Genomic DNA, 16,738 nt, shown 5'->3' on the forward strand with positions numbered 1-16,738 from the left:
GTCGGCTGCGTGTTGAGGCGTGCTCTGGCTTCCCGTTCACCGGTTCTTGGGGCGCTGTGCGTCGGTACGCGAAGCACCCGTCCATCTCTCAGCATCGGCCCGGTGCCCTTCGGCGTTTGAACGCCGGCTCGGTATGGTAGGCTTCGAGAGCTGTGGAGAATGGATGTCCTGACCGCAGCTGACGGCGGCGTGCTTTGTGATCGCTGATCGGGCAGTGACCCGGCTTGTGCCAGAACTTGGCCACAGCTGTCATGAGCCTACAGATGGTGTGCAGTTGCTCGCGCTCGCCGTCACGTGACTGGCGCGATCGCTTCAGACTGTTCGCCGTTCGAGTACCTGGCCAGGGCCCGTGGCATGTCCCACCGGAGCGACAATCAGAGCAGCGCCTCATCCCAAGGTGAGACGCGGCTGTTACGCTCCGGGCAGTGTCGGTCACCTCGTGTCCACGGTTCAACCACGTCCAAAGTCCGCCTGCTTGTTCCTAGCTCCCGCTTCTCTACCCCAAACCCACCCCCATCTCATCTCATCGCCGTCGCGGTCGCCACCGTCGCATACGCGCTCGTCACTAACGGGCGCCTGGTGGGCGGTCGCGGACTGCCACGCAGCCAGTGCCGGGCGCGCGCCGCCCTCCTGCGGCGCCGACACGCACTGGGACTGGTCGCCGAGCCCGCCCACCTCCTGGCCCTACCTGTGCGAGTGCCACAGTGGCAGCGGCGGCCTGTCGCCGACGGAGCCGACCGATCTGCTGTCGGCAGTGAGTGGGCGGCGCCGCCCGCGGCCCGTCGGCGGGCGCCAAACACGCCGCGCCGCTAGTGTAGTGTAGTGTAGTGTAGCGTACATCGCTAGTGGGCGCCGAGCACGCTCCACGCCAGCCGTGGCCGAGTGTGGACGCGCCGGTGTGGGCTAGAGCCTCGCCTCGCCGCCCCCCTGTGTACCGCCCGTGCCGCTCTCACGCCGCTCCGGTCGGCCAGCGTGCCTGTTCTGCGCGGCCGGCTCCTGCCTGTGCGGCCGGCCGGCCGGCGCCGCCTGGTCGGGCGGCCGCGGCCGGCGCGGCCCGCTCTGGACGCCGCGGCGCCGCTCGTCCGACTCGCGCTGCCTGGTCGACACCGCCGACGAGCTGGAGGTGCTGGTGGAGCGGGCCGCCGCCGAGGGGCTCGGACATCGGGTGAGTGCTGCTCCGTGGCGGTAGGGAGAGCCGACGCTGTGACGCCACATGGCGGCCCGCACACCCGGTGAGTGTAGCGCGTGCGGCCGCTGAAGGCTCCGCGCATCGGCCGGGTGCGTCGGTTGACCTCACGTGGCTGGGGGGGGGGGGGGGGAGGAAGGACGTCCGGGAGGAAGGGAGCCGGCGGAAGGCAGGGGGTGACGTGGCGTCATTCAGGCGCGTACACACCCGGTAGCCGGGTAGCTGCTGGTGAGCGCGGGGAAGACTCCCAACCAGCCCTTTGGGTGGCAGACTGGTGTTTGAAGGCCGACCTGGGTCAGATAGGCCTGAGTCAGATCGGCCTCGGTCGGATGGACCTGGGTTAGATGGGTCTGGGTCAGCCGGCCTGGGCTAGATGGACCTGGGCCAGATGGGCCTGGGTCCGGTGACGCATGGGCTTGGCGATTTTTCTGTTTTCTATAAAAGCAGGTTGGAGGGCAAACACGTGGCTGTACCTTATGTGAGGGAAGCTAGAACACATATCTGGGTGAGAGGGAGCTGTGCTCTGTCAGTTTCGTGGTACCAGAGGATTGTTCTGCAGGCCGGCGCAAGCGTGGTAGGTTGTAATGGGTCGGGGATGAGCCAAACATAGAGCGATATACACTATGTCAACTAGCACAACAGGCTGGCAGAGAAAGCTGCATTATAATGAGGCGTGAACGATGTAGCGGTGTCTCGGTAGTCGTATAGTACGCTGCGGTGAAGCTGACTAGATGCTAGTATTGCAGCTTGTGCGCATATCTGCTGCGGATGCAGACCTCTTTCTGCAGGCCGAGTCAGCCTCGGGTGCCCAGGGCTACTGGCAACTTAAGACGTCAACCTTTCGTCACATCTGTGAGGAGATGCGCGAACACACACTTAACGCTGCCCCCCTCACGTGCGTGAAGTTTTGCTGGCTAATTATTGGCATCTAGAAGTTGCATGGAAATCGATTCCGAGTCGTTATTTCAACGCTACGTAGTTAATGTCAGACCACGCACGCTACATGGTGCAGTCTACTTGTGCGCTCCAAGGAACAGACTGTATTAAAGAATTACGCCTTGCCCCCATGCCCCGCATGTGGGGTCAGTTTCTGTAACGTCATGTGTACCGTCAGGTCTGTCACGTCCGCCACATGCCCATAACGTCATGTCTTTACGACGTCACGTCTCCCGGCCCGTGTCTCGCTCACGCGCCGCCCGCCCGTGTCTCGCTCACGCGCCGCCGCGCGCTGTCGCTCGGCAGACGCAGTCGGACTCTGACGAGGCGGCGCTAGAGCTGTGCGAGGTGTGCAGCGCGCTCGTGTTCGACCTGGCGCGTCACCAGCGCTCCACCCACCCGGGCTGCTCGCGGCCCTGGCGGAGCTCTCGCTGCGGCGCCCTGCTCGGTACGGCTCGGGCGGCGCTGGCTCGCGCCGGAGGCAGGCGGCCGCCGGCGCCGGGCGACGGTGCCGGTGTGGTCTGGGGTTTGCAGTGGAGCGAGAATCCGCATGTGAGCGGACAGAGAACACGTGTCGCGTAAAATGGTGCAAACAGCGGTGTGCTTGCCAAAGGCTGCGGATGATTCGTAGTTTTGTGTTGGGCGCTGGTTCTCCCCTCGCGATATTTTCACCTTGTGGTCTTGCGTTGAATTGAGAAACTGTCGTGTGAAAAAAACGCAAATTCACATTTATTAGTTCGACATACGAAAGAGAAGCCCTTCCCGATCGCCGTCTCCGCCCCGGTCGCCTTGCCCCTACGCCTTCCTCAGCTGCCCGGCGCGTTCGGAGCGCTTGTCTCGCTTGCTGTCCCCTCGCCTCCGTCCTGAGCGTGCCGTGCCGCGTCCGCAGCCAACTCCTGTCAGCCGGGCGGCGCGGCCGGTCCCAGCTACGTGTTGTGCGACGGCTGCGCAGAGCGGTACGCGCCGCCCACGGCCGTCGGCCGGCGGAACTCGAGCCGCAGCGTCAGCAGCGCCGCCAAACCGACCGCCGAGACGGCCGCCAGCGACCTGCTCACCAGCTGCGCCGCCGAGTCGGACGGTAGGTCAGTGGGGCGGGGGCGGGAGGTGGTAGGGCACCGGGGCGGGGCAGGGGCGGTAGGTCACCGGGGTGGAGGCGGGTATGGCAGGTCACTGGGGGAGGGGCGGGGACGGGAAGTCACCAGGGCAGGGGCGTAAGATTGTAGGTCACTGGGGGGAGGGGCGGGGACGATAAGTCAACGGGGCAGGGGCTGGAGGTGGTAGGTCACTGGGGGGGGGGGGGGGCAGTAGGTCACCAGGGGAGGGCGGAGACGGTAGGTCACGGGCAGGAGCGGGGGACGGTAGGTCACTGGAGGAGGGGCGGGGTGGGGACATAGGCCATGTGAGCAAGAGCGGAAGATCGGTAGAGCATCGGGTTATGTGCGGAATTTGGCCAGGTGGACTGGCGCGATCTATCAACGGGGCTCTTTTTATTTTATTCAGGTGGAGCGGTTGGGTTTAAAGCTTACTCTGGCTATTTGGGCTGCGCGGGGGTAGTAGAGAATTGAAACAAATTGATCACAGAGTGCTGAACAACAACAAGATCACAGAGTGCCGTGGCTTCCTTCCACCGCAAGCGAAGATGGCAGATGGGATCGTAGGTTCGTGACACATGTGGAACTCGTGGCTGCGACTGTGCCGCTGTCCTGTGACGTCCGTGTGACCTGACCGTGACGCGGTCCGCGCCGCGCCGCAGAGTCGCCGTCGCCGCAGCCGGCGGCGGCGGCGGCCGGCTCCTCGGCCGACCTGCTGGCGCAGCTGACGCCGTTCCTGGCGTCGGAGCGGCAGCGGCCAGAGCCGGTGGGCTTCGCCGAGCCGGACGCGCTGGGCGCCGGCTGCGTACAACCGGTGACGGGCGAGCCTGCCGCCGAGCCGGCCGAGCCGCCGGCCGGCCGGCACCGCGCGCTCGGCGAGCAGGCCGCTCTGCTGACGGCCGCCGGCGACCGGGCGGCGGCGCTGCGCCAGGTGGCGCGCGCCGGCCGCGTCCTGCTTTGCCGCGCCGCTGTCATGCGGGTGGTGCAGTACGTGGCCTCCAGGTGAGTGGGTCGGGAAGGGCAGGGTATGCGTGTGTGGTGGTGGTGGCGGTCGCCTCCGCCGGTGCGGTTCAGTTTGGAGGACGCTCTGGTGCGGTTCGTTTTTCTCTCGCGTCTCCTGGTCACCTTGATACGACTTGTCGCGTTGTTCTCAAACCTGACATGCTACCGGAGGCCGTGCGAACGCTGCCCGCTGCCTCCGACCTCGCCCCGCGTCTGCGGCGCCGCGCTCCGTCGGCTCCGCGCAGGTGCTGACTGTGCCTGGTTCCAGCGGCAGCGGCCGTCATCTGGCCGAGACGCTGTCGGCCGTCGGGCTCGGCGACGTGCAGCTGCTGGTGCGACTGATGTGCCTGGCCGCCGCCGGCCGCGTCCAGGCGGCGACCGAGGGTGCGCCGCCGCCGGCCAGCGCCGGCGTCCGCGCCCTCAGCCGAGCCGTGGGCGCGCTGGCCGCCGCCGGCGAGGGTGCCGCAGAGGTGCTGGTGCGGCTGTGCACGCAGGACCTGCTGGCGGCGGCCGTGGCCCCGCCCAGCGCCGGCGCCGCCGCCACCAGCCTGACTGTGACGCAGACGCTGGTGGAGCTGCTCACCGGCGGCACTGTCCTCCACTGCCAGGGTGGGTGCTGGCTCCACTGCCAGGGCGGGTGCTGGCTCCACTGCCAGGGTGTATGGGTGACAAAGCCGGCTGGGGTGGCCCAGCGCGGCGTGCAGATAGCTGATTATACCCGCGCCAACGGCTTGAGAGACGTCAGTCATCGGCCCTTCATCCGATGTGAATGGCCAGAACCGCCCACAAGCGTTAAACACACATCCCTGAGAAGCGTGTGGTCTGCCCAGCGCTGGCCGTATTGGGCTGGGGGGGCCGTTTCCGATCGTGACGTCACCGTGACGTCACCGCCGCCGCCGGCCCGGTCGGTGCGGAGCTGATCGCGTCGCTCCAGTGCCGTGCGTCCGCAGCGTCGCGTCTGACCCTGTGTTCGCCCCGTCAGGCGGTGGTCAGAAGTCCCCGCCGCCGTCGCCGGCCGCCGCCGGCCCGGCCGCCGAGCCTCTCAGTCAGCTGGCCGACGCCCTCAGCGCCTGCGTGCTGTCGGTGCGCGCGGCGGCGCCGCTCCGCACCTGGGCCACGCAGCAGCTGGTGAGTGTGGCGGCGCGCCACTCCGGCAGCGTCGGCCGGCGCAGGCGGGTCTGGCGCACTCACGAGCCGTGTCTGCTGCTCCCGATACCTGATCCCTCGGTGTTATTAGCATTGCAGGCCCCTGCAGCTACACCTGGTGTCGCAGTGCCTATGTCCTCCGTGCTCCGTCTCTTTGCACCTGGCGCGCCAAGCAGTGCAGACCCGCACGCTGTACCTGGTGTACTAAGCAGTTCCTAATCAGTGCCTATCCGTCCGTGCCGGTGATCTCCGCCTATGCGGTTGGCTCGACGTCTGGCCAGTGTTCGGCGCCGGCCGCTGACCGCCCGCCTGGCCGCCAGGTGCGCTGTCTGGCCGTGTGCCAGTCGCCGCTGCCGTCGCCGGAGCGGGAGGCGCTCTGCGACCTGGGCGGCTGCATGCCTCGGCTGCGCTCGCACCAGTCGCAGGCGCACGACGGCCGCGTGACCCAGCTGTGCTGGAGCCCGCGCCGGAGCCGGCTAGCCACCTGGTCAGTGGACGCCCCTCGCGCCCGGTGTGATGACGTAACGGGCCGGTTCTGTCCGATGTAGGCTTGGTATACGGACCACGCCAGGTGTACGTAGTGTGTTGTAAGTTCAACGAAGGCTGCTCGGGTGTCTGTGTTGTTCGCTCCAGATAGTCAAAACGCTGTCGCGTGATGGAAGCCGCGTGCGGTTGTGGCTCCTGCTCGTGTTGTGCGATGGATCCGGCTCCGCTGTGGCATCGACGTCCGTTCGCACGGCCCGACGTTGATCTGTGAAAGACAGCGAAGCGTCACCAGGCATGCGAGAATACCAGACCACACGCGTCACTCCGCCCTGTCACACCGCACTACCGCTGGCGCTGGCGCCTGCGCCGTGTGCCCTTCGCCGCCTGCCGGTCGGACGACCGGCTGCCCGTGTGACGCGTCGCCCCCGGCCTGGCCGTAGCGGCTGTGACGGCACGGTGCGGCTGTGGTCACTGGGTGCCGCCGGCGCGCCGGTGCTGGAGCAGACGCTGGTGTTCCACCTCTCGCCGAGCGTGTACGGCGCCGAGCTGCAGAACCCGGTGCTGGGCCACCTGTGCTGGGGCGACGCCGGCGCGCTGGTGGCCGTCTGCATGGAGAGCACGCTCAACGTGTGGACAGTGCCCGGTGAGTGGACGCCGGCTTCGGTGACGTTCTCTGTTCTGGTGAGGCGCTGGAGGTTGTCGTCGAGTTGGGTCTGGCCTGTGTGGTCTGAGGATATGGTCGGTGTCCGCTGCCACGCCGAGGTCGGGCTGCGTCATACCCGCGGCTGTTCGCGCGGAGCTCGGTCTGTTGGCTCGCGGTGCTGTTGCTGGCTCTTCGACAGCATCTGTGCTGTGCCTGCTTCGCCGAGTAGGCGAAGTAGTCGAGCTGGTCACGCATGTCCTGCGTGAGGTCCGCAGAATCTGCGCCGTGTCTGGTTTGTTGCTGCTGGCCATTACCGCCGCGCCTTGCCCGGGCGTTGACACCGGCCTGTTCCGTGACGCCGGCCCCGTCCCGTCGCCAGACGCACAGCTGTTCATCTCGGAGGAGGCCGGCTGGATCACGGCGCTGGCTTGGCCGGAGCCGGCCACCGACATGCCCAACTTCCAGGGCCGGCCGGCGCTGCTGCTGGGCCGCGCCGACGGCCGGCTGGCGCTGGTGACGGTCCGCCGGGCGCCGGCCGACGCGACCGCCGACGTCGAGTTCGATCGCACCGAGCTCCAGCACTGCGGCAGGAGACAGGGTGAGCGCGCGCCGCGGCCGCCCCGCCGGGAGGGCCGGCTCACGCGGGAGAGGGCGGCCCGGGGCTAAAGTTGGAGTTGTGGCAAAACCACTGTGAGAGCCCGTGTGCTCGCGTCGATTGCCGCTGTTGGGCCGACAGGCCGACAGACCGACAGCCTTGCGTTGCAAGAGTGTGAATTTTAATGTCGTAATGAGGCTGGCATGCAGTGGGTAACGGATCTGGGAGATAATGGGTGACGGACCATGCGGCTAACCGGGGCATGACCTTACGGCGCTGTTGCTTTGAAGCGTCGTGTAACATGAACGGGTCGCCTTGCCCTTTATGCTCCGGTTGGTGTGCTTCTGTGCCTCGCTGACCCGACGCTGCGCGACCGTGGCGAGTGTGGCGTATGACACGTGTCCCCACCGCGTGCGTGGCGTCGGCCGCCGGCTGACGGTCTCGCCGCCGCCGCCGCCGCAGTGTCGGTGACGCACATCAGCTGGATGTACCGCGAGCGGCGCTTCGCGGTCGGCTTCGCGGACGGCTCGGTGCAGCTGGCCTCGGTCAGCCCGAGCGGGGACACCGTCACGATCCGTGGCGTGGCCATGGTCAGTGGACGGCGGAAGCCGTCTCTCGCCGCGGTCACAGAGGTGGCAGCAGCTAGTCAATGGTCTAGCAGTGCTCTGTCAATCATGTAGCAGACTGGAGTCGCGAGTTTGTTAGCCCGGTAGTGAAGAGTTTGTGTGGACAGGAGTCCGTCAGCACGCTAGAAGTCAGTCAGCCGGTCAGATAGCAGGGCCAGTTCGTTGGTACGCAGCCATTAGAAGACGGACGTCAGCTGGTCATACGCAGCTGAACAAGTACCGCGCCGTTGCCCGGGTGTGGCGCAGCTCAGTGACACCCGATGACGCGTCGCTGCCTGACCTCGCGGTCCCGCCTGCTACAGGGCCTGCTGTCCAGCCTGGCGCTGTCTGATTCGGCCCTACTGCTCGCCGCCGCTGCTGACCAGGCGTACGTCAACATGTACGTGCTGGCGGGCGGCCGCAAGTGGGAGATGATGGAGCCGCTGCCGCTGGAGGCGCCGCCGCTTACACTCTGCTGGCAGAAGCCCGGTACGAAGCGTGGTTGCGGTTCAGGCGTGCCGTGGTGGAGGCGGACGAAAGTGACCACCCAGCGCTGTTATGTCGCCCTGAGTTTGTGACCCATTGCGCAGCTACCCTTGTTCTTGCGACTGCCGCTGTCAGTGAGACGTCGTTATGTGGCTGGGTAGTGTGCCGACCGTCGGCTACACTGGCTACATCCTGGCGCCACCATCGGTGGCGCGCTGCACGTGTTGTACGCGGGCGACGAACTGGCCGTGATGCGCCTGCTTGCGAAGCTAGCCGCCTGACCGGGTGAAACGTGGCTCACGTCCCCCGCCGTGCGACTCCTCTGAACCGAGCCCGGGTGGGGAGCGACAGCAGTCTGACCTCGGCCTCCAGTGTGCCCGAGCGCCGCGCGACGTGCCGGTGCGGTGGGGCCGCACGGGTCGGGTGGAGCCAGTCTTCCGGCCGCGCCTCTCCGCGGGCGGGCGTCACGCTGTGGACGCGCGCTGAGCGTCGGCCGCCGCCGCCGGTCTGTCTCATACGCGGCGCCGGTCGGCAGGCTCGCCGGCCATGCGCGGCGTGGAGGTGCTGCTGGCGGGCGGCGTGGACGGCGTCAGCTCGCTCTGGGCGATGTCGCCCACCACCGGCGGCGGCCACTGGACGGTGCGGCACGTGCTCACGCTGCACGGCCATCCAAGCTACCCGGTGACGGCGCTGGCGCTGCACCCGACCGGCCTGTACATGGCCACAGGTGAGTCGCCGGGGCGAGCAGCCCGCCGCTGGACAGCTAGGAGTCGCCAGGGAGGCGTGAGGGCCCCGGCAGCGGGGGCGGGAGCACGCCTCGGGTGAGGGCGCGCCGGCTGGCTGCAGTCGGAGGAGACTGATGCGTGGGCCGCTGCGGGGCCTGCTCCCCACCACGGGCCGTGTCTGGATGCGGGACGCGCAGGGTGTCGTACGCTGGCCGCCGAGCTGGCTTCCGTGCTGTTCTGACCTCACTGACGGCCGGTCGGATCGGCGTGCGGACGGGGCTCCGCCGGCGGGGCCTCCGCGTGCGGCGTGCCGTCCCGTGGTGCCGGCGTGCAGCGAGGCCCCCCGACCGTCACCTGACGCCTGGCGCCGCCGCCTCCGCCGCCGCAGGCTGCTTCAAGGGCATGATCGGCCTGGTGAACGTGTGGTCGCTGGTGGACGGTGCGCTGCTGCAGACGCGCGTCGGCGCCGGTGGCGTCCACTCCCTCACCTGGACCGACGGCTACAACCTGGCCGCCACCTTTGCGCGCTCCAAGGTCAGCTGATTGGGTGGGAGGGGGGGGGGGGGCGTCAGGCGCCGCGGGGCGCCGCGCGACGCCTGGACGGCTGACGCGCCGCCGCCGGGCCCGTTGCCGGCCGCCTCGGTACCGCTCCCGCGGGCAGGGTAGCTGTTTGGCAGTGAGAGACGCGGACCACGGACGGGGTGTAGACTGCTGCGGCGCGCAATCCGCTTCTCTTCCGCCGTCGCACGAGCGGGAGCAGTAGTGACGAAATCACTTATCGCGCGACTTTCGCCGACCCGTCCCCAACGGACCCCGCTGAGACATACGCAGGACGTGTTCATATGCTCGCTGCCTCTTCGATACCGGATCACAGCCCCTTGTCTCTGTAGGGCTTGACCACACTCACCGACGTCATTGGGGATTTTTGACGCACTGAACTGCTCATCCCCGCTGCGTGTCGGCCGGTGCCCTGACGGCGGGCCGCGCCCCGTCTCTGCACAGGACCTGATCACGCTGAGCGCCGAGGAGGCCGAGCTGCGACGGCTGCAGCCGCTGGCCACCGCCAGGGCGGCGCTGCTGTCGCGCGGCGTGGTCGGCCTGCACCAGATGCCGTGCCTGCGGCTGCTGCTAGTGCTGCTGCCGCAGCTGGTGGCGCAGCAGTACACCTTCGAGAAGCCCACCGGTGGGTGCGGCGGAGCCGACGCCGGCCTCCTGACGGCGCCGGGGGGCGGCGCTGGGGCGCGCGGAGTCGGGTGGGGCCGCTGAACACGGCTCGTCGCCTTCTCAGAGCGTCGGATAGGCTGTGCACCAGGCTGGACGTGTGTGCGCGTTCTGCCCTTTGTTTCACTACCGTTGGTTTAGTTTGACGGATACCAGGTAGTGGGTGGCTCACGTAGTATGCCAATCCCTGCATGTGTCCTTAATCGCGTTTTCCGTGAAGGGTCTTAGCTTGGAGAAGGAGCTTCTCTAGTATGAAATCTCCATATTTCACGTTGCTGCAGAGTGTTAACTGAATGATAACGCGTTAGGCCGAGTCCACCATTTTCTGGCATTTAGCGTTATCTCTAGGGGTACGGGGAAGATGAGATGAATGTTTCTGTGACCGCTGACAAGTGTTCGCGCGTTGCACTGACGCCTCCGTGATCAGTTCATGGACAGCGGTACACGTGAGTTTTGGTTGATGGTGGCATCCTCTTCGCTCGTGGCCAGCAGAGGTGTAGATACGTCAGTGATGATCGGAGTTTTGTAGCCGCTGACCGTGATGGGCGGTGTCTGTGTTTCGGTGCCTGTCTGCGGCCGCGTGTGTGCGTCGGCCAGCGCCGGAGGCGTCCGCAGCCGTGACAGCGTGCCGTGCCGCCTGCTCCAGTGATGACCGGCGACCAGCTGGTGCACAGCGGCTACCTGCAGGCGCTGGCCTCGCTGGCGCTGGGGCTGCGGCTGGACCGCGTGCTCTGCTACCAGCCGGTGCCGGCCTACGGCTCCCAGCAGCAGAGAGGTCAGTGTGGCGGCGGCGCGACTCCGAGGAGTGCTCTCCAGCTGGCTGGACGGGGTCCGACTGGGCGGGGCTCGAGCGTCTCCGAGACACCCGTAGTTGACGGGTGTTCGAAACATCACAACGCCGTATGGCTTCCCCTTCCAATCGGTGTCACGGGCTCTTCACGGTTCGTTACAAGATCCTTGGACCCCGTCTGAAGCGGACGCTGTGCCGTCTGGTCAGAAGTTCGGTGCCCGGTCGGCCTGTCCGCGCAGTCGCTCCGGCCGGAGGTCGCAGGCTGTGTGACAATCGCCGTCGGAGCCACCGCCCTGTGCTGACGGCTGGTGCTCTCCGCGCCCGACAGTGCCGGAGTGGACGTGGCTGCTCAACTATTGCCGGGCGGCGCACGTGGCGCAGGCCCTGCTGACCCGGCAGCCGCTGCCAGCGTCCTTCTTGCCCGCCGAGGGTGAGTTAGCCGCCGCCGGCCGCCGACGGTAGCTGCTGCTGACTCGGCAGCCGCTGCCGGCGTCCTTCCTGCCCGCCGAGGGTGAGTTAGCCGCCGCCGGCCGCCGCTGGCAGCTGCTGCTGAGGCGGCAGCCGCTGCCGGCGTCCGTCCTGCCCACCGAGGATGAGTTAGCCGCCGCCGGCCGCCGACGGCAGCTGCTGCTGAGGTAGCAGCGCGCGAGCCCGTCGCGTGGGCCTACTGATCCGGCAGGGCGAGGGTTTCCCCATTAAACGCGGATTACAGTCGAAGGCTGTCTCTTCTCGTCAGAAATTCATGGGCACGAGATATTCATGGCATGGCACATGCCCTCGGAGATGTGTCGCTCGACGGCACGTCCATCGTTTTGCGGCCGTGGCGACGCCAGCCCCTGCCTCGCCATGGTCCTGTCCGTACGGCATGTCCATCGGTTTGCGGTCGCGGCCAGCCCCCGCTCTCGCCATGGTCTTGTCCGCACGGCGAGACCAGCGGTGGCCTGGGCCGTGAGAATTATAGGGTGGGAGTTCAAACCCCGGTTGCGCCACGGTCCATGAGGTCTGGTATGGCAGCTGCAGGCGCTGGCGCTTCATAAAGGGGCGCGCTACGACGAGCGTCGCGTTCCTCAACTGAGAGCGGGTTGTGATGTGACCGGGCGGCCGCTTGCCTGGTTCAGAGTCTGACGACGATGAGTCGGAGGAGGAGGACGAGGACGAGGACGACTCGTCGGATCCGCCGGCGGCCGACAACAGCCGCTGGAGCGTGGCGCAGGACGGCGAGCTGATGACCTGGGCCACGCTGCACCCGCACGACTGGCAGCTGGGCGGCGGCTGTAGCGCCTACCTCTGGGGCTCCGGCCGACACGGACAGGTGAGCCCCCCGCTCTGACCCGGCCGCAGGCGAGGCTTGAGTCGCCCCGGGGTCTCCCTCCCTCCGTGGGCCTCCGGCCTCTGCGGGCAGACAGGCGTCCGATCTGTTTATAGGTTAGATTGGGCGTGGGCTCTTCCTGAGGGACTCTGACCAGCACGTGCAGACGAGGCACTGGTCTGTCGCGTGGAACCGGTGGGACACGGGCTGTGTCTTTGGTAAGACTCCGAAGTTCAGACGACGTGGCAGTGCGGGCTGGAGACGTGCATGGAGCTCAGAACGTCAATTAGGCCCAACACCACCAGCACCACTACCAACACTACTACCTGCACCAAGTCGTGTGTTTATAGGCAGTGCATCCCCGTCATTGTTCAGGCATCAGTAACGTCGCCTGGCCCCTTCTGCAAGATGTCGCTCTCTTGTGTGGCGGGTGCCGCCAGCATGCGTGAACCGGCCGGCCGGCGCCGTGCAGCCCGCCGCCGTCAGCGCCGCCGCCTCCGTTTCAGCTGGGCGAGAGCCGGTCGAGCTTCTCGCCGACGCGCGCCGACTCGTTCGGCCTGGCGCAGACGGTGGTGTGCGGCCAGAACTGCACGTTCGTGATCCAGGCCAACGGCACGGTGCTGGCGTGCGGCGAGGGCAGCTACGGCCGCTTGGGCCAGGGCAACAGTGACGACTTGCACGTGCTCACCGTGGTTAGCGGGCTGCAGGGTGAGACGGCGCGACGGGACGGGCGGGGCGGCGGCACGTGTGTGACAAACGGTAGCAGGGTTAGGTGAGGGCAGGGTTTGGTAAGGCGGGGTGTTGAAACTCGGCATCTGTGATAGGCTGTTTCGTTTGGGTGAGGCATTGTTTAAATTAGGTGAAACCATGAGCTTAGTAATGGTAAATGTAATATGTTATCACAAGACTGAGGTACATCACGTATAATCAGCCCATAGCATGTTTAGACATGTCCGGGTAACATTTTGTTTTTGTTTTTGTGGAGCATGACTCAGCTGAGTTATTGAACACGAATCGTACTCTTCATATTTGGCGACGCAAAAAGTCATCCTCGTGGACCTAGGAGTCACTCCACCCCCGGTTCCTGGTGACCATCACCTCAAGGTAGGCTGCGCCAGCGGCAGCGCCGTCCGCCTGGCCCAGCGTCCGTCACAGCTGGGCGGCCGTGCCGGGCAGGGTTCGTGATCGTGCAGCTGTCGACGTCGGTCGGCTCCGACGGCCACTCGCTGGCGCTGGCCGAGTCTGGAGAGGTGTTCTCCTGGGGCGACGGCGACTACGGCAAGCTGGGACACGGCAACTCGGACCGGCAGCGGCGGCCCCGCCAGATCGAGGCCCTGCAGGGCGAGGAGGTGGTCCAGGTGGGTGACGCGCACGGCGGCGGCGGACGAGGCCGCCACAAGGAAGGTGGCAGAGCTGCAGGCGCCACCCTGTCGGGCTTAGCATGATGAGCTGAGCTTGGCTCCCGCGCGCGGCGTTGATGCTCGCGAGGTTTCATTCCTCGGTTGTCTACCCGTCCGGCCAGAGTGGCAGGCGGGCATTGCCATGTAGCCTTGAGCTGCTGTCGAATGCGCCGTGAAGCCTCACCGACGACCTGGATTACCGTCGTAACGTGGCCACGGACACGGGTGGCCCTGACGCTGATCACCCCGAGACATCGAGTGAGACGCCTGGTACGAGGTGTAGGGGAGGGGAGGCCCGTCACCTCACACTCGCTGTCAGTGACTGATTCAGAGAAGTGCTTGGGTCAGTTGCATCAAGGTTCAGTGGCGCTGTGTATTTGGCTCACCTGTTATATATACCCATATTGTACGCCACTGAGCGCCGCGGCCGAGTGAGGGGCGCTCGCGGCCGGCGTGCGCGCCGCTAACGCCAGCGCCGGCCGCCAGGTGGCGTGCGGCTTCAAGCACTCGGCCGTGGTGACCGTGGACGGTCAGCTGTTCACGTTCGGCAACGGCGACTACGGCCGGCTCGGCCTGGGCAGCACCGACAACAAGAAGCTGCCCGAGCGCGTCACCGCCCTGGAGGGCAAGCGGGTCGGCCAGGTGCGCTGCCGGCTGGTGGAGGAAGGGGGGAGGGGGGGGGGGGGGCGTTCCGAGGCGCTGGGGCGATGTCAGGTAGTTGCTTGGAGGGCACTGAGCCGGGTGGATCTCTGGTGTGTGTGTGTTGGGGAGGGGGCGGGGGGCTGAAGTGAGATGGGTCCATGGTGGGCTGAGGTCCAGCTGGCCCGCGGGAGACGAAGTCACATGGTGGGTAGTGGGTAGGACTCAGAAGACGGAGTCCGCGGTTCAGGTGAAAACCGATGTGAAAGTGAGCTGGTTAGGCCCCTGGAAGTGAGCATCGGAATCAGGTGGGTGGCGCCCATCTTCTCCAGCCCGGTCTCCGCATTGTATGCGGGTCAGAGGGGCCCTTTGAGGGATCAACATCAGACGCTTGGGCCTCGAGTGGGTGTTAGCGGCCTCGAAAGCCTCTACTTCTGACTGGCGACTGCACGCGACCTACGTCTTCTTTTGATGAGTTTGTGTTCAGCGTTTAACTTGTGCTCAGTTCATTCTCTGTTTGTGTTCGATTTCTGCACAGGATGACCAGCTTTTCCTCAGATAAGCTTCTTTGCAGCGCGTACACCACTCAGCAGTGTCTCCCGTTCAGGAGATCTGCTATGTGGACTCCCGGCGCCACGTGTGCTGCTCCTCCCCTGCGCATTTGAGGCCCACCCCTGCCGCCGTCCCCGCCTCGCTCGTGACCGGTGGGACGGGACCCTGCCGCCGGTCCCCGCCTCGCTCGTGACCGGTGGGACGGGACCCTGCCGCCGGTCCCCGCCCCGCTCGTGACCGGTGGGACGGGACCCTGCCGCCGGTCCCCGGCCCGCTCGTGGCCGGTGGGACGGCACCCTGTCGCCGGTCCCCGCCCCGCTCGTGACCGGTGAGGCCGACCCCTGCCGCCGGTCCCCGCCCCGCTCGTGACCGGTGGGACGGGACCCTGCCGCCGGTCCCCCCCCCCTCGTGACCGGTGGGACGGCACCCTGCCGCCGGTCCCCGCCCCGCTCGTGACCGGTGGGACGGCACCCTGCCGCCGGTCCCCGCCCCGCTCGTGACCGGTGGGACGGGACCCTGCCGCCGGTCCCCGCCCCGCTCGTGACCGGTGGGACGGGACCCTGCCGCCGGTCCCCCCCCCCCTCGTGATCGGTGGGACGGGACCCTGCCGCCGGTCCCCGCCCCGCTCGTGACCGGTGGGACGGGACCCTGCCGCCGGTCCCCGCCCCGCTCGTGACCGGTGGGACGGGACCCTGCCGCCGGTCCCCCCCCCTCGTGACCGGTGGGACGGCACCCTGCCGCCGGTCCCCGCCCCGCTCGTGATCGGTGGGACGGGACCCTGCCGCCGGTCCCCGCCCCGTTCGTGACCGGTGGGACGGCACCCTGCCGCACCTCGTGGCCTGCCTGATGGCTCGGCTCGGCCGCCAGGTGGCCTGCGGCCTGAACCACACGCTCGCTGTGTCGGCCGACGGCGCCAGCGTCTGGTCGTTCGGCGACGGCGACCACGGCAAGCTGGGCCTGGGCAGCACCGCCTCCAAGCCCACCCCGCAGGTGCGGTGCTGACGGTTGGCGCAGCTGCAGGCAGCGTGCGCGTAGGCCGTCTCGGTTTTGTCTGTCGAGGGCCATGTGTGGGGACCGCGTTGCGTGCATCACCTCAACACATTTCAGTGATGCGCTATGCACCCGGGACTGATACAGGGTAGAGTACCCGACATTACCATGTGTGGTGTGATCCGTGGCTGTTGGGCAGCTGCCGACGGTGCTGCTTGCCTGGCACCAGCGTCTGTCTGTCTGTCGTCTCTGAGCAGCCTCTACTGTAGCGCCAGTGTTGTCTCCGCCAGTCAGCGGAGGCCCAGTTCGGCTCTATCGCCAGTGTTAGCTTGTGCGGCCATGGTCGAGATCCCACCTCTGACGTCAGTGTGTGTTGCATCCGTTCGCTGGTGGTTCGGATCCCACCTCTGACACCAGTGTTTGTGGCATCGGTCAGCTGGTGGATGCGCTGTCTGGGCTGGGCGTCAAGAAGGTGCTGTGCGGCAGCCAGTTCTCCGTGTTCCTGACCCAGGCCGGTCAGCTGTACAGCTGCGGCATTGACCGGCTCATCGGCCAGCCCGACTGCAGGCTGCGCGGCCACACGCGGCCGCAGCAGGTAACGACATCTCGCGGGCAGGCGGCCAACCATGACGGCCGGCCGCAGCACGTAACGACATCTCGCGAGCAGGCGGCCAGCTATGGCGGCCGGCCGCAGCCCATAACGCCGTGTCGGGCAGACGCGAGCTAAGCCTGACAGCGGCCTTAGCGGAGCACTGTTACTCGGTCTGCCCCACATCTGGCTCCAGCAGTTACCGCCATCTCTCGGAGAAACTGAAAGTGGGCGATCTCATGTAACGTCTTAACCTGCAGAGTCTGAGAGCTGCTTCTTGCACAGTCTGAGGACCATTCTTCGCGGAGTCTGAGGACCGTTCCTCGCGGAGTCTGAGGACCGTTCCT

The 16,738-nt window shown here is 67.0% G+C and overlaps 1 protein-coding gene across 1 annotated transcript in view; it reads left to right on the forward strand.

The window, feature by feature from the left end:
* LOC119105626 (putative E3 ubiquitin-protein ligase HERC1) overlaps positions 1–16,738 on the forward strand; it is a 59,836-nt gene that overhangs the window by 34,701 nt on the left and 8,397 nt on the right. Inside the window, exons 51-73 of the mRNA XM_037229084.1 lie at positions 317–397; positions 606–754; positions 1,118–1,165; positions 2,429–2,570; positions 3,075–3,078; positions 5,262–5,343; positions 5,682–5,848; positions 6,288–6,490; positions 6,870–6,964; positions 7,013–7,088; positions 7,548–7,675; positions 8,014–8,179; positions 8,712–8,903; positions 9,290–9,435; positions 9,904–10,084; positions 10,769–10,897; positions 11,241–11,342; positions 12,031–12,224; positions 12,728–12,929; positions 13,398–13,579; positions 14,108–14,263; positions 15,680–15,802; positions 16,239–16,397. Of these exons, the coding sequence (XP_037084979.1) occupies positions 317–397; positions 606–754; positions 1,118–1,165; positions 2,429–2,570; positions 3,075–3,078; positions 5,262–5,343; positions 5,682–5,848; positions 6,288–6,490; positions 6,870–6,964; positions 7,013–7,088; positions 7,548–7,675; positions 8,014–8,179; positions 8,712–8,903; positions 9,290–9,435; positions 9,904–10,084; positions 10,769–10,897; positions 11,241–11,342; positions 12,031–12,224; positions 12,728–12,929; positions 13,398–13,579; positions 14,108–14,263; positions 15,680–15,802; positions 16,239–16,397 (3,107 nt within the window). The remainder of the gene's footprint in view (positions 1–316; positions 398–605; positions 755–1,117; positions 1,166–2,428; positions 2,571–3,074; positions 3,079–5,261; positions 5,344–5,681; positions 5,849–6,287; positions 6,491–6,869; positions 6,965–7,012; positions 7,089–7,547; positions 7,676–8,013; positions 8,180–8,711; positions 8,904–9,289; positions 9,436–9,903; positions 10,085–10,768; positions 10,898–11,240; positions 11,343–12,030; positions 12,225–12,727; positions 12,930–13,397; positions 13,580–14,107; positions 14,264–15,679; positions 15,803–16,238; positions 16,398–16,738) is intronic.

Source organism: Pollicipes pollicipes, unplaced genomic scaffold (genome assembly GCF_011947565.3).
Source record: "Pollicipes pollicipes isolate AB1234 unplaced genomic scaffold, Ppol_2.1 Scaffold_6138;HRSCAF=7277_pilon_pilon_pilon, whole genome shotgun sequence".
In the NCBI taxonomy this organism is placed as follows: Eukaryota; Metazoa; Arthropoda; class Thecostraca; order Pollicipedomorpha; family Pollicipedidae; genus Pollicipes; species Pollicipes pollicipes.